This window comes from Podarcis erhardii (genome assembly GCF_964252035.2).
Source record: "Podarcis erhardii genome assembly, chromosome: 12".
Lineage (NCBI taxonomy): Eukaryota > Metazoa > Chordata > Lepidosauria > Squamata > Lacertidae > Podarcis > Podarcis erhardii.
The window spans coordinates 28,551,681-28,573,132 of NC_138513.1; the positions used below are offsets into that span (position 1 = coordinate 28,551,681).

At 42.5% G+C, this 21,452-nt stretch overlaps 1 protein-coding gene across 4 annotated transcripts in view; it reads left to right on the forward strand.

Annotated features, from left to right (window-relative positions):
* Positions 1 to 8,617: 8,617 nt before the first annotated feature.
* Positions 8,618 to 21,452, forward strand: part of ABCB5 (ATP binding cassette subfamily B member 5) — a 44,204-nt gene continuing 31,369 nt past the window's right edge. The window contains exons 1-7 of one of the 4 annotated variants that reach the window (XM_081881882.1): positions 8,618 to 8,701; positions 13,662 to 13,755; positions 15,193 to 15,310; positions 15,396 to 15,450; positions 17,010 to 17,157; positions 19,396 to 19,456; positions 21,141 to 21,332. In XM_081881882.1, coding sequence (XP_081738008.1) covers positions 13,719 to 13,755; positions 15,193 to 15,310; positions 15,396 to 15,450; positions 17,010 to 17,157; positions 19,396 to 19,456; positions 21,141 to 21,332 — 611 coding nt within the window. In that variant the 5' untranslated portion in view covers positions 8,618 to 8,701; positions 13,662 to 13,718. Of the gene's footprint in view, positions 8,702 to 13,661; positions 13,756 to 15,192; positions 15,315 to 15,395; positions 15,451 to 17,009; positions 17,158 to 18,160; positions 18,293 to 19,395; positions 19,457 to 21,140; positions 21,333 to 21,452 lie in introns of those variants that run through there. The other 3 variants (XM_081881883.1, XM_081881884.1, XM_081881885.1) reach the window with 3 other exon arrangements.

The window sequence follows — 21,452 nt, forward strand, 5'->3', positions numbered from 1 at the left end:
ATACAATCTGGATTAATTAATGCTGAGCTCAAAAGGATCATCTCAAGAATGTGGATGAAGGAATAGGAAAGTTGAAACCATTTTTTATTTTTTTTATTTTATTTTTTTTTGGCTTTTTAAATAATAATAAAAATCAAGCTTCATCCTGTGCTTTTCATAATGTTCTTTTCCTTGGCATGGGGAAAGTGTTGCCATTTAATTTCTGTACATCAGGATGCTGTTCAAGGTGAGAAGCAGGAAACGAAGATGATTCTACCCATTTGTGAAAGCCCTGGATGTTTTGTCTTTGGTAAAATGGGAATGCCATTGGTGACAGTGCAGTAAAGCAGCATTATGTGGGGCTTTTGTGTGTTGGATGCTTTTATAACATCATCCAAAGAGAAGGCAGTTAGGGTTACCTGAACATTTATAGGAACTTGGCAAGACTGCTTTTGGAAGCCTACATTGTCCCGAAGGCTGCCTTAATCTTTTAAATTTATGATAGCCTGACTGTTTTAATTTTTTTCTTTCATCAGTTAAGCTCTGCTGATGTCCATCAATTTTGGGTTTGACGCAGGTTCAAAGAATGTATGGCTATAGTTATACCTCTCACCTATTGTAGTAGAGAAGATGGAGAAACTCACGCTGAACCAAATGTGACTAATGCCAGGACAGAAGGCATTTGGTGTCAAAGACTTCCTGTTTTAGTAAACAAACAAAACACTGTTACCATGCAGAAGTACTTTGCTTGTGTTGTTTGCTCTAGGAAAAAGGAAAGCGGCTGAGTTATACTCCTAAATTTTTAGTCAATCATGAGTTAGAAAGATCTATGAACAATTAATACAGTACAGTAGTACCTCGGGTTAAGAACTTAATTTGTTCTGGAGGTCCGTTCTTAACCTGAAACTGTTCTTAACCTGAGGTACCACTTTAGCTAATGGGGCCTCCTGCTGCCGCCACCGCGTGATTTCTGTTCTCATCCTGAAGCAAAGTTCTTAACCCGAGGTACTATTTCTGGGTTAGTGGAAGATGCCTTGACCATGCAGGACCAAATAAGCAACACCGATCCCATTAGCCTTCCATGCTCTGGAAAAGCAGGTGGGGGTGTTGGCTGTCCCTTCCTGAAGGTGTGTGAGGTGCTTTCTGACAGCAGAACACTAGAGGACATGGGGCACCTTCACGCAGCCATATCCAATGGCGCAGCTCCGCCCACTTCAGGTCTGACAGGGAGTCTAACACAGCCAGCCAGATCTTGTGGACTCAGGAATATATGTAATACAAATCACCCGACTACAGAGAGAGGTTGGGTTCATTTTTTGTTTGACTGCTTACACATCACTCTGCTTCCAACATCGCTAAAATAATGGCTTCCATAAAAATTGTGTATCCTTATTTATATGCACAGATTCAATTTTAGAAATATTGCTACAATTTAAATTGAAATACCATGCATCTGCCATAATGGCCTACACCCCTGCTTCTAGATGCTGTTGATGGATAGTTTCAAAGACCCCCTAAGCAGATCTTCAAACAGAGGCTGTCCTCTGAAAGGAAGAATACATTGACACCTGAACCTCAGCCCTTAGCATTCTCTTGTTTCTGTGGTCAGAATTTTTAAATCAGTCCAATAATATGTATCATTTGACATTCTTTATAGGCCAAGTAACAAGCTACTTTTTAAAAAATAGAAATAGCTGTGGCTCTTGCATCTACTCTTTGCTACATACATATTGTATTGCCTTTTTCCATACAGTGGTGCCCAGCAAGACGAACGCCTCGCAAGACGAAAAACCCGCTAGACGAAAGGGTTTTCCGTTTTGGAGGCGCTTCGCAAAACGAATTTCCCTATGGGCTTGCTTCGCAAGACGAAATGTCTTGCGAGTTCCTGCGGGTTTCCCCCCCTTCCCCCCCCCTTTTCCTAAGCCGCTAAGCCGCTTATCAGCTGATCCGCTAAAAGCCGCTAAACCGCTAATAGCGCTAATCCGCTAAGCTGTCAATGGGCTTGCTTCGCAAGACGAAAAAACCGCTATACGAAGAGCCTCACGGAACGGATTCTTTTCGTCTTGCGAGGCACCACTGTATTCAGATAACAGAGATCACAGAGACAATAAGTTTGTGACCCACAAACCAGCATTCAGATCCAACTGAAGAAAGACTGACATTTCCTTACCTGTGTTTTTGTTAAACATTGTGCAATAAGACAGTGCCCTTGAGCCTTCTTGCTGGTGACTTCTGTCAGCTGGCAATTGGGACAGAGTTGTTTCTGATAAGGAAAGGGGAAGCAAGCAGCCTGCAGCTGCTGAGGCTCTGGCCAATGGCTAAGGTCACGCTGGCCTCAGCCTTGCTGTAGTGTTTTGCTTATTTATTTATTTATTCAGTCATCTGTTCAAGATTTTTACATCCCACCTTTCCTGCGATCTGGAGTTCAAGGCAGCTAAGAACTAATAAAACTGCACAAAATAAGTCATCATTTAATTGAAATTGCAGTCATAGCAGCAACCATTTTTGTTTTAATATATTTTTCTTAAAGATTTCTTAGTTTACAAAAATATGTGCATTATCTCTCTTTTTTCCAAGTAGCGTTTTCTACAGATCAGTTTCATTTGTTGTGAGACATTAGTGCTACATACAGTGTTAGGTTAGGAAGAAAAGAGGGGGGAAGAGGGGGAGGGGGAATGCTGAGTGGGGTGGGGTTGGGTGGCGATGCCTCTATTCCTCTACTTAGTGTATGTGTGGGGTTTTGTTTCAGCGTCACTTGTGTGGGTTCTCTTACTATTCACTTGGTGTATTTCCTTGGTAGTGAGAGAGGCTGGGGGCCGCCTAGGGTGTGGGTGGTTGTTTTTGATTGGCTGTGGTGAACTTTGTTTTCGTGTGTGAGTGGGATGTGTGTTTGTGTTTGGATCAGGTTAGCTAGATTCGTATGCTGTTGGGGGATTCTTGTTGTTGTCTTGTTGGACTGTATATGTGATAAAGGAGAACCATACCGGAGTGAAGGCTTCTTCTTCTATTTGTCCCCGTGTCACTTTCAGTTTATTGGTGAGTTTTTTCTAATAAGGCTGTTTCCCATACTATTTGATACCATTGGTCCATGCATCCTCCTGACAAGTCTCTCCAGTGTCTGGTTATGATGCTTCTGGCTGCAGAGAGTAGGTGTGTTATGAGCTCTTCATGATGTGAGTAGGCATTATTATCTTGGAAGATGTTTAGTAGGGCCAGTTCTGGGGTGATTTCTAATACTTGCTTAGTTCTTTTGCATTTTTCTTGTATGATTGATGTCCAGAAGAGTTGGATTTGGGGACATTCCCACCACATGTGGAGGTATGTACCTGTGGAGGTGCATCCTTTCCAGCATTTTGGTGAGGTTTCAGGGCATATAGTAGCAACAATTCAATGCCAAATAGTATCCGTAAAGTTACACCTGGAAATGGTTTACCCCCTTACACAAGCGCTTGGCCAGTATAAATCTCTACAATGTGTACGACCTGGGGGGGATACCGCCTCCCCTCCATCTCCCTTGGCGCAGGCAAATATTGTCCCCAGCAAACAGGTGAGATTTCAAAGTGTAACATTTAATAAAGCCCATTTCAATTTAACTAGTGTAATGCGATAAAACCCCTTCATGGATCACTGCCTTGCCGTGGTGAAGGGGCTTGAATAACTCAGAGAAGCTATGAACTATGCCGAGCAGGGCACCCAAGATGAACAGGTCATAGTGGAGAGTTTTGACCAAACGTGATCCACCTGGAGGAGGAACTGGCAAGCCACTCCAGTATCCCTGCCAAGAAAACTCCATGGACAAAGACAATAGGCATATAAAAGTTATGACGCTGGAAGATGAGCCCCTCAGGTCGGAAGGCATCCAACATGCTACTGGGGAAGAGTGGAGGACAAGTACAAGTAGATCCAGAGCTGATGAAGTGGCTGGGCCAAAGCCGAAAGGACGCTCAGTTGCGGATATGCCTAGAAGCGAAAGGAAAGTCCAATGCTGTAAAGAAAAATATTGCATAGGAACCTGGAATGTAAGAACCATGAACCTGGGTAAGTTGGATGTGGTCAAAAATGAGATGGCAAGAATAAATATTGACATCCTGGGCATCAGTGAACTAAAATGGACGGGAATGGGCGAATTCAGTTCGGATGACCATCATATCTACTACTGTGGGCAAGAAACCCGTAAAAGAAATGGAGTGGCCCTCATAGTCAATAAAAGAGTGGCGAAAGCTGTACTGGGATGCAATCCCAAAAATGATAGAATGATCTTGATACGAATCCAAGGCAGACCTTTTAACATCACAGTAATCCAAGTTTATGCACCAACCACTGGAGCTGAAGAAACTGAAATTGACAAATTCTATGAAGACTTACAAGACCTTATAGAAGTGACACCAAAGAAGGATGTTCTTCTCATTATAGGGGATTGGAATGCTAAAGTAGGGAATCAAGAGATAAAAGGAACAACTGGCAAGTTTGGCCTTGGAGAGCAAAACGAAGCAGGGCAAAGGCTAATAGAGTTCTGTCAAGAGAACAAGCTGGTCATCACAAACACACTTTTCCAACAACACAAGAGACGACTCTACACGTGGACATCACCAGATGGGCAGCATCGTAATCAGATTGATTATATTCTCTGCAGCCAAAGATGGAGAAGCTCTATACAGTCAGCAAAAACAAGACCTGGAGCTGACTGTGGCTCAGATCATCAGCTTCTTATAGCAAAATTCCAGCTTAAACTGAAGAAAGTAGGAAAAACCACTGGGCCGGTAAGATACAATCTGAATCAAATCCCTTATGAATACACAGTGGAAGTGAGGAACAGGTTTAAGGATTTAGATTTGCTGGACAGAGTGCCTGAAGAACTATGGGTGGAGGCTCGCAACATTATACAGGAGGCAGCAACGAAAACCATCCCAATGAAAAGGAAATGCAAGAAAGCAAAGTGGCTGTCCAACGAGGCCTTACAAATAGCGGGGGAGAGAAGGCAAGCAAAATGCGAGGGAGATAGTGAAAGATACAGGAAATTGAATGCAGATTTCCAAAAAATAGCAAGGAGAGACAAGAAGGCCTTCTTAAACGAGCAATGCAAAGAAATAGAGGAAAACAACAGAATGGGAAGAACCAGAGATCTGTTCAAGAAAATTGGAGATATGAAAGGAACATTTCGTACAAAGATTACCATAATAAAGGACAAAAGTGGTAAGGACCTAACAGAAGCAGAAGACATCAAGAAGAGGTGGCAAGAATACACAGAGGAATTATACCAGAAAGATATGGATGGCTCGTACACCCCAGGTAGTGTGGTTGCTGACCTTGAGCCAGACATCCTGGAGAGTGAAGTCAAATGGGCCTTAGAAAGCACTGCAAATAACAAGGCCAGTGGAAGTGATGATATTCCAGCTGAACTATTTAAAATTTTAAAAGATGATGCTGTTAAGGTGCTACACTCAATATGCCAGCAAATTTGGAAAACTCAGCAGTGGCCAGAGGATTGGAGAAGATCAATCTACATCCCAATCCCAAAGAAGGGCAGTGCCAAAGAATGCTCCTACTACCGCACAATTGCACTCATTTCACACGCTAGCAAGGTTATGCTTAAAATTCTACAAGGCAGGCTTAAGCAGTATGTGGACCGAGAACTCCCAGAAGTGCAAGCTGGATTTCGAAGGGGCAGAGGAACCAGAGACCAAATTGCAAACATGCGCTGGATTATGGAGAAAGCTAGAGAGTTCCAGAAAGACATATACTTCTGCTTCATTGACTATGCAAAAGCCTTCGACTGTGTCGACCACAGCAAACTATGGCAAGTTCTTAAAGAAATGGGAGTGCCTGATCACCTCATCTGTCTCCTGAGAAATCTCTACATGGGACAAGAAGCTACAGTTAGAACTGGATATGGAACAACTGATTGGTTCAAAATTGGGAAAGGAGTACGGCAAGGCTGCATATTGTCTCCCTGCTTATTTAACTTATATGCAGAATTCATCATGCGAAAGGCTGGGCTGGATGGATCCCAAACCAGAATTAAGATTGCCGGAAGAAATATCAACAACCTCAGATATGCAGATGACACAACCTTGATGGCAGAAAGTGAGGAGGAATTAAAGAACCTTTTAATGAGGGTGAAAGAGGAGAGCGCAAAATATGGTCTGAAGCTCAACATCAAAAAAACGAAGATCATGGCCACTGGGCCCATCACCTCCTGGCAAATAGAAGGGGAAGAAATGGAGGCAGTGAGAGATTTTACTTTCTTGGGCTCCATGATCACTGCAGATGGTGACAGCATTCACGAAATTAAAAGACGCCTGCTCCTTGGGAGAAAGGCGATGGCAAACCTAGACAGCGTCTTAAGAAGCAGAGACATCACCTTGCCAATAAAGGTCCGTATAGTTAAAGCCATGGTTTTCCCTGTAGTGATGTATGGAAGTGAGAGCTGGACCATCAAGAAGGCTGATCGCCGAAGAATTGATGCTTTTGAATTATGGTGCTGGAGGAGACTCTTGAGAGTCCCATGGACTGCAAGAAGATCAAACCTATCCATTCTTAAGGAAATCAGCCCTGAGTGCTCACTGGAAGGACAGATTGTGAAGCTGAGGCTCCAATACTTTGGCCACCTCATGAGAAGAGAAGACTCCCTGGAAAAGACCCTGATGTTGGGAAAGATGGAGGGCACAAGGAGAAGGGGACGACAGAGGATGAGATGGTTGGACAGTGTTCTCGAAGCTACAAACATGAGTCTGACCAAACTGCGGGAGGCAGTGGAAGACAGGAGTGCCTGGCATGCTCTGGTCCATGGGGTCACGAAGAGTCGGACACGACTAATCGACTAAACAACAACAAATGCGATAAAAATACAACAAATACAGCAGAATAATTTGCTAATAGAGTAGGGATATTAGGGTATCTTACCCTCTTCTCCTCCCTCCCTCAGTGGCAGCAGTAATATCAAGTTAAAAACTGCAAGATATTGCAACCAAACCACACCGTTTCCACAACTGCTTACAGTCTAGTGTTCTTGCTGGAAAGGAGGAGGTAAACCCTCCCAGGGGCCCTGATAGCAGAAGTTGGATTGTGCTTCTCACTTCTGGGTTTTTGTGTCTTCCCCCCAACCCCCCGCCCCAAGTAATATCTGCACAAGAAACAGCAAAGTAACTGATTTTGATATGAGAGGCATTCCCTTCACAGCATGCCAAGTCTCTTCTCAAGCTAGAGCTAGGCCCAAGGTAATTTTGCTCTGCTTTTTAAAGAAGCTGCTGGCTGTACCAAAGCCATCAAAGTACACTACAATTATGTATTTTATTTTATTTTTGGACGAAAACTCTAAAATGATGCAAATCATACCGTGAGCTATGCAGAAAGAGGAAGTGAATGCTGTCATCCTCAAAGAAAAACGGTGATGGTCAGAGTTGGAAGAGCTAAGGTCAAGCTTCACTTACGTAGCAACAACCAAGGTTGCTTGGAATGGTGTTATGGGCGAGGGTGTGTTGTCATTTCCTCATCAGAGTAGCAGCCCAAAGAGCGCAGGGCTCTAAACTGCCTTTACAATTGAAAATAAGAATTCCCGGAATGGACCTTGCAAGGGTGTATGCATTATGCCTATATTTGTGGTACATGCATGTTCTATGGCAGTGTAATCTGGCTTTCAATTTTGGTTGGTGCTGTATATAAATTGGATCATCAGCTGTACTTAAGAACAACATTCCTGAGCTGTTTTCTACATTTAAGCTGGTTCTTGAGATATTTACAACCATATATGACAACTGATAGGGGCATTTTAAAGTTGCCTGAGCTACAAGGAAGCCACTTGCCTGGGAAAAGCTCCCATGCTGCCATCATAACATGTAAATCAGGGGTTATCCGCCTTTTTGGACCCTTGTGCATGACTCAAATTTTGAGAGTGCTCTGGAGAAACCCATCAGAAAATAGGTTGCCAAGGGTGCCAGTGAAAGCCCCTGATGTAAATTATCCATTTACAATGATCAGTGGGGCCTGATATCCCAGGTCCCAAAAACCTAATTGGCACTCAGACAATTGATCAAATTGATCCCCATTCATGTGGTTTGGCCATTGAAATACTACACAAGCTAGGATGCCGCTGCTTGCAGAAGAGCAACTTCTAGTCAACAGGAGCCATGTTTAAAGGATCTTCCAGTACAGGTTCAGGACTTAACTACATAGAAAACTGTGTTTTGTAGCTGTCCCACTCATCTGGAGGGCACCAGATTGGCGAAGCCTGTGATGGGTGGGATAAATCCGGACCAACGTTTGAGTTGAGCTGGACAAAAATAGAAAGTCTCTGGAGCGCCCAAGTTAATTATTGTTGACTTTACAGGCGGTCTCAAAATACCAGGAGGAGGGTCAGTTGCTCCTATATACGTCAAGTATTTTACATGGCATTTTCATTTTAAAAGTCGTTTCGGAGCTCGCCACTGAACTGAGCCCAACAGACCCAATATCTGCTTCCGGGCTGGTTTTCTTTTTTTCATCCTTTTTTCCTAGCTTTAGGGTTGCTAAGGGGAATTCTGCAGGTCACGCAACCTTCCTCGAGGCGAAAGAGCCGTCTGGGCGGGCCTCCTTTATAGCTGCAAAGGGGCGTTCACGCGGCGCAGCTCGCAGGCGAGGCTTGTCGGACGAAAGCCGCGCTGCATCCCCAGGCGAAGGCATTCCGGTCCCGAGCGCCTGGGCTTGCCGCGCGCCAGCGGCGTCTCAGGTCCCCATCGGGTCCCAGGTGAGTTGCTGCAGGATTGACATGTCGGGGGGGGGGTTGAGGGGAAGGATAGCCGTTACACTTGGAACGCTTCTCTTGGAACTCCTTCCGCCGACCAGAAAGTTTTTGGACCACAGTTTCTGCCTTTCTGATCTTAGGAGTCTAGTCTGAAGTAAGTACCACTGGGCTCAGTGGCACTTAACCCCCAGGGAAGTGCCTATACTATAGGACGGGTGGAGCCTCGAGATTTCTGGCTGCAAGTGCAAGCCTGCGCGTGTCTACTCTGAAGTAAGTTGCTGTGAGATCAGCAGGGCTTACTCGCGGGTAAGTGGTTTTACAGGGCTGCCGTCTATAAGAATGCTTCGGTTTTCAAGCCAGATTTTAGCAACGCGTTGTAAAGAATAAAGTAATGAGGCTTTACTAGTAAGAGAAACATCCTCACACGTCCAAGCGGTTGTCTGTGCGCGCGCGCGCGCACGATTTAAGTTAAGAATGTGCGCGACGCCCCCTCTCTGCCTTTGGGGCAGAAGCCCCACCTCATCAAAGCACGCAGGATGGATTGACACATGTCTGCACAACCTGCTGCCTTTGGATTCTTTCAGCAGTGGTGGAAAAGCGAAGCAATGGCATTTGCCTCCAAACCATCTCTCCAACTTCACCTCTCCTTTCCCGAGGTCCTTACTTTGGGTCAGGGTAATCAAAGGGTAATCCCAGTTAACTGCCAGGGATACCCCCAACCCGCCATCCTTTAATATACAATAGCCCATTATCCTGAAGGGAAACAGAATTTGGTTATCCATGAAATTCTACTCAATATTGATCCAGAGCAGAACTCCGACTTCTAGTTAGCAGAGTAAAAACTTAAAAACTTTTCAGGATTCCCCAAAAAATAGACCAGAGGCAATTGTATTTCATCCAGCAAAGCTTTACTGCTACTGAAGGCAAATGAACATAATGGTCACAAATCCAATATACATTCCGGATTGGCACTGTCCATAAGAAATCAAGTTGCAGCAGACTTAACTTAAACTTACAATAACTTATAATAAGTTTAAACCTTAACACTAAGCTTATTCTTGTAGCCTCTAACAATCCAAAGTCACTTCCTGCCCTCTTTTAATCCATTTGAGTTTTGGAAAATCTCCGTTGTATTCTAGAACAATAGCTTTATTAGTAAATAAACAGAAAAGTGTGTGTGTGTGTGTGTGTGTTGTGTCACCTTAAAAGATGAAACAATTTCATCTGGTAGAAATAGATTCAAGCCTAGTGTGTGCTGCAATAAATTTTAATCTTTAAGGTGCCACATAGCACCTTTTCTGCCGCTGATACGTGTTCATCAAGGGAATATCCTTTCTGTATAAATTATACTATGAATAAATCCAAACAATGAGTACTCTTGAAAATTTCTACTTGTTCAGATATATTACGCAGCAATAACAGGATTCTAAATGTCAAACTGAATCGGTGAATGGTAGAATGATTTTACACAATAGAGAACTGCAAACAGGAAAAAGACAGAATTCCTTTACAGTTAGTTAGTATATTTATATACTGCTTCAAACACTCAGCGGTGTCCCAAGCCTGTTTACAATAATAAAATACCAAAGACACTTTGAAACAAATCAAACAGTGCAAATACAAGATACTGTACTAATAAAGATTCAGCCAAGAAAAAGCTATCTTAAAACATATTTTCATGTATATGAATCTGTTTATCTTGGATGCCTGCACTTACACAGATGCCTCCCAACTTCTTAATTTTTTCCAATAATGTGTTTAAAGCTTTTGCATTTGTTTGCAATTGCTTATTAAAGGGAGTATGCTAAGAACAATTGTTTCCTGCACAACGCATTGACCCCCGACCCATCTCCCACTAGTCCCTATTGCCCACGGTCAAATTTCTGGCCCTATTCTTGGACAAATAGCTCATCCAAAGTGGTGGCCTCTCCAACTCTAGGCATTCTTGGATGACACTGATAAGTTTCTTGCCCGGGTTTGGCAGTGAAGCTGCTTTGATGGCCCTGGTGGACTGCGTTCACTTCGAGAAGGACAGGGGAAATGTAATTCCCTTCATTCTCTGGGAACTTTTTGACACCATGAACCCACGATATTGTGTACCAGATTTGAGGACAGGAATTTAATGCGCATTCCAGAAGGTGGTGCTTGGGGTGTTCCGCTCCTTTTTTCATGGGCTGATTCTTCTTTTGTTTTTGGAATCATGAGGAAATTCCTCTTAGTTAGATTACCTCCTCCAGCCCCCTTCCTTCTTGGGGAAAATATTATCCCTCTTTGCTGTCAATTGGAGTATGTACAGATGTGGCTGCTCCGTCCTTGCCTCCTCGCTCTCTCTTCCCCTCCAAGGCCCTGACTTGTCCTCTTCCTTCTCTCCATCCTCACTTTGTTCTCCTCCCCTTTCTTTCTCTTTAAATAGATTTCAAGGCACTGCCTGCCCAGGAGCAGCTGTTGAGCTCTCCAGAGGGAAAGCAAGCACTCACTTTCCCATCAATATCCTCCAATTTGTTTTCAGGTCTGATTCTATGTGCTAGTTCAGAACTACAAAGGCAATCTTAAAGTCTTTAAAAACAAATAAACAACAAAAAGAATTGGTGCTAATAAAGGTAACAGTGCAAACTTGTCTGTTCAGCACAAATACAGTGGTACCTCAGGTTACAGACGCTTCAGGTTACAAACTCTACTAACCCAGAAATAGTACCACGGGTTAAGAACTTTGCTTCAGGATGAGAACAGAAAGCGTGCGGTGGCGGTTGGAGGCCCCATTAGCTAAAGTGGTACGTCAGGTTAAGAACAGTTTCAGGTTAAGAACAGACCTCCAGAACAAATTAAGTTCTTAACCCGAGGTACCTCTGTATGTGGAGAGCATATTGTTGTGTTTTTAATAGGCTTTTACGTTGGCTAACAGCTGTTGTCGAAATTGTGATTTAGTTATAGTATTATGAGTTGCGGGGGAAGTTGAGACCCTTTTAACCCCTGGAACCAGCAGGTGTTAAAATACCAGCCAGGCTTGCTTCCTGACAAGGTGATCGCCTGTGTGATGGTCCATTAAGAGAACACAGGATTAAGGGGCTAGGTGTGAGACGGCAAAAAATTGGGGGGGCCCTACTTAGACAAAGAAAGGCAGAGTTTGAAGGAGAGTTTTGGGACTGTGATGTGAACCAGAGAAAAAGCAACAAGCTGGAGACAGAGTCGGAACACAGTGTTTGATTTTTGTTGGAATCCAAGGCTGTGGCTATGGGAGAAACAAGACCCTTTTGGGATGCTAATGCTGCGAACCCCTCTACCGTAGGCTCAGGTTGTAGATAAGAATAAATAAACCATATATCATAATGACACCACAGTCTCCACTGTGTCTGATTTCTAAAAGGAAACACGAACCCTGGGTAAGTGCCTGGAAGCCCTCCAATCCTACGCCACTCAGAGACTGGGGTGGTGTGCAATAGTATGGTCTAACCAAAGAACCAGAATCAGAAGAATCTTTATTTGCATCAGCCACTAGTCATAGCAATGAAATAAAATAAAATACAATGTACTGAAGATAGAGGTAAAAACTTAACTATACAACATACATTCTGGAGGTTTAACATCCATAACCAAACAATAGATCTTATTCTAATTGCCCCTGCTAAAAGGTTTGCATTTTTTGCTGTCACCAGATTAACTTAATCTGCTAGAAGAAAGGACACAGTAGGAATGGTTGAGCCAGGGGAGTACAAAGGAGTGTGTGATGGGGACGGTCTGCCCCGGGTGCCTTCCCAGAGGGGGGTGACAAAAACCCTCCTGGGCGGATCACTGCAATTGGCCCCTTGCCAGGAGGATTGCACCACCTCACTGCGATCGGCCCCCTGCTGGGAGGATTGTGCTGTCTCGCCACGATTGGAACCCCCCCCCCCCAGGATCGTGCTGCCATGCCGATCGCCCTGTGGGCAGATCGCCACGCCGCTCCTGGTGCAGGAGTGGCTAGCTCCGCCACTGGGTTGAGCAACCCGGCATGAACAGTAGCAGAGGGGTAATAACCTCACTCCTCGAATCTTTATAAAGAGTGCAAGCTTGAAGCACATGAGCAATTGATTCAATACTGCCATCTCCACAGGGACATAAGCGTTTTTCCAGCGAAATTTCTTGAAATCAGCCCTTGAGTACAGCAGAATTCAGTATATTTAATCTCGCATAAGTGAAAGCGCGTCTGTATTTTGGAATTGTTAAATCTTGCAAATAGGGTGCCAACATATCAAAATGGCTAGGTGGAAAATAATCATACAAAATTTCCTTATCGTGACCAAATTATTCTGTTTCTCAGTATCATATACGTGCTGTCTAATTAAATTATTTGCTGTACTGAAGCCCAGTGTTAATAACAGTTGTGGTGTTAAACCAGAAAAATAAAGTTTTTGGTTGACAATTTTAGTCCAAGTGCTCTCATGACAATCCTGCAATATTAAGGGTAGTAGGCTAGTGGGGTTTAAATTTAGCCGAAGCCAATAATTAAATGTCCTACACCAAATCTGTAATTCAACAGTGGGGAGGTTAACGTCTAAGCACAATGAACACAATATGGAACAGGGAAAAATTGCCTTAGGAATTTAGACTGAACAGCTTCTGTAGATCCAAGGTGAGCACCCAGGGGTTTAGCTTTAGAAACTTCAAGTGCTGATGGTATGTGATTGCCACCTTTTGTATGGAAAAAGCGTGTCAGAATTTTCGCACTCTGAGACACCATTTCCTTTGCATATTTCTGATGTGCTCCCCAATTTGAATAAGCAGATATTTCCATAAATAAACCATGAAAATTACATCTCGGTGTTTAATAAGGATCAGAATCATTATATTATACAGCATTGAGGGTGTTGATGATACAAATATGTAAAAAGAATGGAATAAGGAAAAATGAAGGTGATCTAAATAAAATGTATGAAGGTCAGTTTTAAAAATGAGTATATTATATCACTGTGCTCTTTTTACACAGATTTGGGTTGAATACCATTTACTTCTCTACCATAGAACGGGACCATAGAACAAAACCATGAGAAGTTACACAGTGAATCAAGTGTCCAAAATTGGTAAGTTGTAATATATTTCGTTACTCCTTAATATTTGGATCCCTTTGTTTAGGAATGGTTATAAAAATAGGGCAAAGTGTTGTGAATTTGGATAGCCATGAAATTGCATTCAACAGCTATAACTACTTTGTTGTTTCCCCCTCCAAATATTTATTTCTGAGTCCCATTTTTTTAAAAAAATTAAGTGGCTAATAGTAATTACAACAAATTTTGGTTTTTATTTACCCCTTGTGCCAGTTTTCACAATATTGTGGAAGTACATGTGTTTTAACTTTGCCATAATACTTGTGTAGATTTCCAATCTGCATCTAATAACTTAAAATGGACATTTCTGAAGCTATTGTGCTACTTTCCCACCTACCCAGTGATCTGAGCTTCTCTTCATAATGTGACTCATATGTGACTTGTTGGGTGTGAGAATTTCCAAAGACCTGTTCCTGCAATGACCTTTCTTCCAAATAATAAAATACTTTTTGTTGAGAAAATAATGCATTTGTGGTTTGGGGGTGGAAGTCTACTGAAATCTTCTTGAGATATTATTGGTGAAGACCTGTGAACTCATTAGCAGATTGAAACATTATTTTTAAAATGTTTAGCGGGGAGGAAACCCATATGTTTTAAATCACCTCATTGGCACATGGTGCGTACAGCAAGGGGAGCATTCCTTATTTCATTTGTTTTACACATATTAGTAAGGTGTCTCTATAAAAATCTAACGTGTTTTCAGACTTGTTGGTAAATGGGAACATTTTCACTGTGCAACGATTAATCTTCATTAATGTACAACAGAAAGAATTGTCTGCTTTTTCAGGCACAATGCAGATTAATTATTGCATCAGTAATAGAAACAATTGCTTTGATTTAAAATTTAATACCTATACAGTGATACCTCGGGTTAAGTACTTAATTCGTTCCGGAGGTCCGTATTTAACCTGAAACTGTTCTTAACTTGAAGCACCACTTTATCTAATGGGGCCTCCTGCTGCCGCCGCACTGCCAGAGCCTGATTTCTGTTCTTATCCTGAAGCAAAGTTCTTAACCTGAAGCACTGTTTCTGAGTTAGCGGAGTGTGTAACCTGAAGCGTATGTAACCCGATGTGCCACTGTAGTATTTCTTTTACTCATTAAGCATTTCAGGGACTTGCTTCTAAAATTTGCAATCCTGTTGCAAGTCCAATCTCTACATTCACTGAGAAGCAGGTCTCACTGATTTCTACGGGTCCTGCTTCCAAGTAAGTATATTTAGAATTTCAGCCTGAGTTAGTAGTATAGAGTTAAATAGGTTTATATAGCTTGTAGATGTGTTTAGGGTATGGGGCTGGCCCCTGTCAAATGTAAGCGTGTTCCTGGAGAATTCGGTGAATAAAGTTACAAGCGAATTCTTTGGATTCCAACCCAACTATTTCTATGAAATCCAACTGACTTTTCCATCAACAGAACCGCCAGGCTATGACAACCCTTTCCCATCAACAGAACCTCCAGCCTATGACAACCCTTCTTTCCATTTGGATGAAGAACCTACACCAAATGGTCATTTAAAGAAGAAGAAGAAAAAGTAGGTTTTCCCTTATGCACTTTGATGCCTTTCATTTCCCACAAATAACCTCAGCTGACTTGCTTTTCTGTTCAAAACTTTTCAGAAAGAAAGATGAGAAGTCAAAGAAGAAAGGGGAGGCAGTTGGCTTTTTCGAGCTGGTTAGTATGCTTCTTTGCCTTTGTCATTTTCTTTGGTTGGCTCAGATCACTCAGAGACATGTACCCCTTCCCCATTTCCTCCATAGCACAAACAACATAACCCACAGGAACCTGGTGGCCTCCAGATGTTGTTGGACTCCCTTCATCCTTGACCATTGGTCATTCTGGCTGGGACTGATGGGACTCCTAACAATACCTGGAGGGCCAGGTATGGAAAGCTCTGTTTTAGGGGAAGAGTGATGAGGAAATATATGAGCCAAGCCCTTCTCTTGATCCTACAATACAAAATATGAGGAAGACAACTAGCCATGTCTCTTTTTCTTCAAAATAAGATTTGGAATACCTAGTGCCGGCATCCCCAAACTCGGCCCTCCAGCTGTTTTGGGACTACAATTCCCATCATCCCTGACCACTGGTCCTGTTAGCTAGGGATGATGGGAGTTGTAGTCCCAAAAGAGCTGGAGGGCCGAGTTTGGAGATGCCTGACCTAGTGTGAGGAACTAGTCAACTAAAAGTGAAAGGTGGGCTGTCGATCAACTCCCAGTTGCTCAGAGATGGAGAGATCAATGGGAACAAAGAAGCCATGAGAGAGAAGGTTAAAATGATGACTGAAAACTCTCAGCTGGAGAGAGGCCTTTCTAACGTAAGGTCCAGACCCTCCCAAGTGTCCCTGTTTTCCACGGACAGTCCAGGATTTACAGAAGCCATCTTGGTTTCTGATTTGATCCAAGAATGTCCTGCTTTTCCTTAGGACGTCCCTATTTTCATCAGAGAAATGTTGGAGGGTATGGAATTATGTGATCCCCCCAAGTCAAGGAGCTAAATAATTATATAACCTTTAGAAGACATCTGAAGGCAGCCCTGTATAGGGAAGTTTTTAAATGTTTAATGTTTTATTATGTTTTTGTATATGTTGGAAGCTGCCCAGATGGGGGAATAACAATAACAACAACAACAACAACAACAACAACAACAACAACAACAATAAAAAATAATAATAATACACTAGAATGTCTCTATTTTCATCAGAGAAATGTTGGAGGGTACAAAGGTCTGTTCTGCATAAGTGGACAAAGAGCACCAGTAGAGTAGGAAGAACAAAAAGAAAGCCCAGCAGCTGACTAAGTATGATGTGTGTGTACATACATACGTGCATATACACAGAGAGACACACACATATATATTTTTTAAAAATATTATTTATTAAAGTTTTAAAGGTTACAAAAAGAGAAAGAAAACACACCAAGTTAAACACAAACTTGTAAAAAACAAAAAAATAGAAAAATAGAAACAATTAAAAAAAGAAGAAGAAAAAACACAACGAACCTTCCCATAACTTATCTTTCATTTGCTTGTTTCCTTGACCTCCTCACACCTCCCTTTTTTGTATTCTAGTTTGGTTAGCTATTTCAGCAAATCCTTTCCATCCTTCCCAATTTTTATCCTATAATTTATCTTAATATAATGTAACTTTACCTTTCCTCCTTTCATGAGACACATATATACACATTCTGCCATAATTTCACCTGATTCCTCCTGTTTTTTCTTTCTCAATTTAGTTTCATTTTGCAGATGGGCTAGATATTATTTTAATGATAGTGGGGTTAATCGCAGCTGCTGCAGCTGGAACCGGACAGCCACTTTTAATCATCGTCTTCGGTGAAATGACAAACAGCTTTGTGTTGACCGGTCTCAATAAATCTACAGGTAAAAATCACTAAGTTTGCCCCATCTGTGCTTTTTTAGGATTATTGAGTTTCTTTTTTTATTATTATTAATATATTTTTAATTTGCTTTTCTGTTTTATCATATCATCATCAATGCATTCTGTGTTACAGTCATACACAGGATAATGAGAAAGAAAAATAACATAAATACAGTGGTGCCTCGCAAGACGAAAAACTCGCTAGACGAAAGAGTTTTCCGTTTTTTGAGGTGCTTCACAAGACAAATTTCCCTATGGGCTTGCTTCGCAAGACGAAACGTCTTGCGAGTTCTTGTGAGTTTGTTTCCTTTTTCTTAAAGCCGCTAAGCCGTTAATAGCCGCTAAGCCGCTAATAGCCGCTAAGCCGCTAGTAGCCGTGCTTCACAAGACGAAAAAACCGCAAGACGAAGAGACTCGCGGAAAGGATTAATTTCGTCTTGCGAGGCACCACTGTATAAGACATAAACACACACACAGTGCTTTTTTCGGGGGGGACACAGGGGTACACATACCCCTAAATGTTTTGTGAATCTAAGTTTGGTCTCATTGTGGGGCAATATTTCAATATGAGCAGGAAAATGAGAGTACCCCAGACATTGTTTTAGAAAAAAAGCAGTGTGTGTGAGAGAGAATATATGAATATTATGGGCTTCCTGAGTTTCTAGACACGGAGAGACTGAGAATATTGTTGGAGACACAGAGCTTTAAAATGCTAGAGATCAGTATTCACCTTCCCCACCCCACCCCCGCAATTTACATTCATAATCTTGATGAACTGTAATCAAGCAAAGGCTACTCTAAGCACTCAGTATAAAATAAAATAAATGAACCTTTGCTTAAGTTGTTAAATCTTGACAGCATGAATGAGAAACTTGTAGCCCATCGGATATTCTTGGACTACAAACCCCATCATCACCTCTGATCATTGATCACACTGGCTGGGGCTGATGGGAGTTGAAGTCCAAGAACTTCTGAAGGGCCAGAGATTCCCCATTGCTGCAGTTTAGCTTGAGAGAAGCAAATGGCTACTGTTTGGCAGCCATGGCAACTGGATCCGGCCTACAAATCAGTGTCCACTTGGGCATCAGTTTCAACAGTGTGGACAATGTGGCTTGAAAATGGATCTCATATGTTTGGGTAACTGTGTGTTTCATACTTAGATGTCTACATACTAAAAAATGCATTAGCAGAGATGTAAGGATACATAGGATGGGTGGGGTGGGGTGAAAAAGCCACACGTTTCAAAACAGGTTCCAAATGTTATGTGCTTAAAAAAAACAAAAAACCCTCAGTTTTATTTTTCCTTTTTTCATGAGCAACTTCACCATGGAGGGGTTGTGGGTTTAGTATTACTTAGTGGCTGTGTGACAGTCATATGCTTCTGTTAAATCCAGTTACGTTAAGTTGGGAAACATTACATGAAACTAACATGACATGCTTGGTCCCTCATGGACTGAATGTACCGTATTTTTCGCTCCATAAGACGCACCAGACCATAAGGCGCACCTAGTTTGGGGATGAGGAAAAAAATATAAAAAAATATTCTGAATCCCAGAAGCCAGAACAGCAAGAGGAATCTGGCTTCTGGGATAGCCTCTGGCTGTTCTGGCTTCTGGGATAGCTGCACCAAGCCTCTCCCGGGTAGCGGGATGAAGGCTCCCCCTGCCCGGAAGAGGCTGCGTGCGGCTAAGGCAGAAGCCAGGAGAGGCGCTTCGCTGAAGGGGCACTGCGCAGCTCTCCCTCTCTATGCAGGAAAGGCGCTGCGCAGAGAGAGAGTACTGTGCAGCGCCCCTTTAGCGAAGCAGAAGAAGGAACAGAAGGAGCCCCCTCTGTTCCTCCTCCGGCTTCGCAGGACAGGCGCGTCACTGAAGGGGCGCTGCGCAGTTCTCCCTCTCTGCGCAGCGCCATTCACTCCATAAGTCGCACTCACATTTCCCCTTACTTTTTAGGAGGGGGGAAAGTGCGTCTTATGGAGCGAAAAATACAGTAGTTTTATTGACACTGACATATTTTTTAAAATGCCTAGGAAAGTTGCCTACATCATGAAGAGATCAGGTCTGAAGGTTAGAAACTGGATAGCTGCTTAACGCATGTGACTCTTAATCTTTCTTTACTTGAGACTTTTCGTTGTTAAGTCAAGTAATAATTAACAATGCCATGTAAAAATGCTAAGATGGCATTGCCAGAAAATCTTGCAGCACCTCTTCTGATAATTATAACTACTTCCTTCTATTTTGCAGATGCTGCACCAGCTAATATCTCAGGGCGTCCACCTTCAGATATAGAAAACGAAATGGCCGTGTAAGGACCTATCCAGTTATTATTTTTTAACTGAGCTATGGCTGACTTTAAAAACATAAGAAGATTAAAGACCCAACAGATGCTGGTTGGGAAGTCACATCCCTCTTCCCACAGTTGTTCCCCAGTGACAGCTATTCAGATAATGTTGAATTAAATTTGTATACCACCCTATACCCACAGGTATCTGGGTGGTTCACAACATAAACTTAATTTCAGTGGGTCTGTTCCAAGGAATATGACCAGCATTGGATAGAACCCAATGCTTTTTTCCCCAATTACCATGAAAAATTATATTAAAACATTAGTTAAGAATTTTCTTCTGATAATGAGAGTGACATGAAGGATATATGGGTCTTTCTTCCAAAGCGTACTCTTCAAATGCTTGAACACAGGTACTATGAAACATGTGCCTCTGATTTATGAGGTAATGTATAGTCATCATGGCTAGTAGCCAGTTACAGATTTACCCTCAATGGACTTTCATCTTGCTTTCAAGCACGTTGTGTTTCTTTATTTAACAGAATTCATAAACAGCTTGTTTGTTTTATTTTATAAAAACATTTTTTTAAAAGAAATCTAGCTAAAAACTAGGTAGTTCTACATAAAATAAGTTAAAATGGGTATTTAAAAGCAGTCAGAAGATTGTTAAAATCAACTGTTGCTAAAAAGAGATAATACAGTGGAACCTTGGTTCTTGAACTTAATCTGTTACGGCAGGGGTCAGCAAACTTTTTCAGCAGGGGGCCAGTCCACTGTCCCTCAGACCTTGTGGGGGCCGGACTATATTTTGAAAAAAATAATAAATGAACGAATTCCTATGCACCACAAATAACCCAGAGATGCATTTTAAATAAAAGGACACATTCTACTCATGTAAAAACACCAGGCAGGCCCCACAAATAACCCAGAGGTGCATTTTAAATAAAAGGACACATTCTACTCATGTAAAAACATGCTGATTCCTGGACCATCCGCAGGCCGGATTTAGAAGGCGATTGGGCCAGTTCTGGCCCCTGCGCCTTAGTTTGCCTACCCATGTGTTACGGAAATCCGAGTGACTCCTGAAACTGTTAGAAAACCAAGGCGCGGCTTCTGATTGGCTGCAGGAGCTTCCTGCATCAGACATTCGGCTTCCCAAAAGCGTTTGAGAACCGGAACGCTTACTTCCGAGTTTGCGGCATTCGGGAGCCGATTTGTTCGTCAACTAAGCTGTGCGAGAACCAAGGTTCCACTGTACACATATAGCTTCCACATGTCTGGGTAGGCTTGCATAAGCAGAAATGTTTCAAGGAGGAACTGAAAAGAGTACAGTGAAGGCACCTGCTTAATGTCAGCAGGAAGGGAGTTACAAAATGTAGGTGCTGCCACACTAACGGATCAGTTTCGTTTTGCACTTGCACTTCCTAACTGTGAGTGCAGCCTCAGTTCCCCAATATAACAGTTGTAGCACAGAAGACACTCTTCACCTTTCTAAGCTTTGCGAACTGCCTCTTCAGCTGAATGGTGGCATAGAAATAATGTTCCCAAACCTAATACCCTCCAGAGATTTTGGACTCTAAATCGCATCGTATCTATTAGCCGGGATGACCTGTGCTGTTGAGAGTTCTTGTCCCAAACACCTGGAGGACGTGATGTGGGAAACGTTGGATTGCAATACCCCACTGACCTGTCGTTTCTTCAACAGACATGCTTACTACTTTGTTGGTATTGGATTTGGAGTCTTGCTCTGCAGCATGATTCAGGTGTGGACCTTTGTGACCAGTTCCGCAAGACAAACAGCAAGGATACGCGAGAAGTTCTTTTTTGCTGTACTTCACCAAGAGATGGCCTGGTTTGATACCAACCAGATTGGAACGCTGAACACGAGATTAACAGAGTAAGATGTTTCTGTTTTATGTTATAATCTGGGGAAAGGGGGGGGGGTCAGTGCCATGTAACAAAAACTGATTCCAGCTTTGGGCCAGGTGTAAATCCCTACATGGCTAGTTCCTAAATG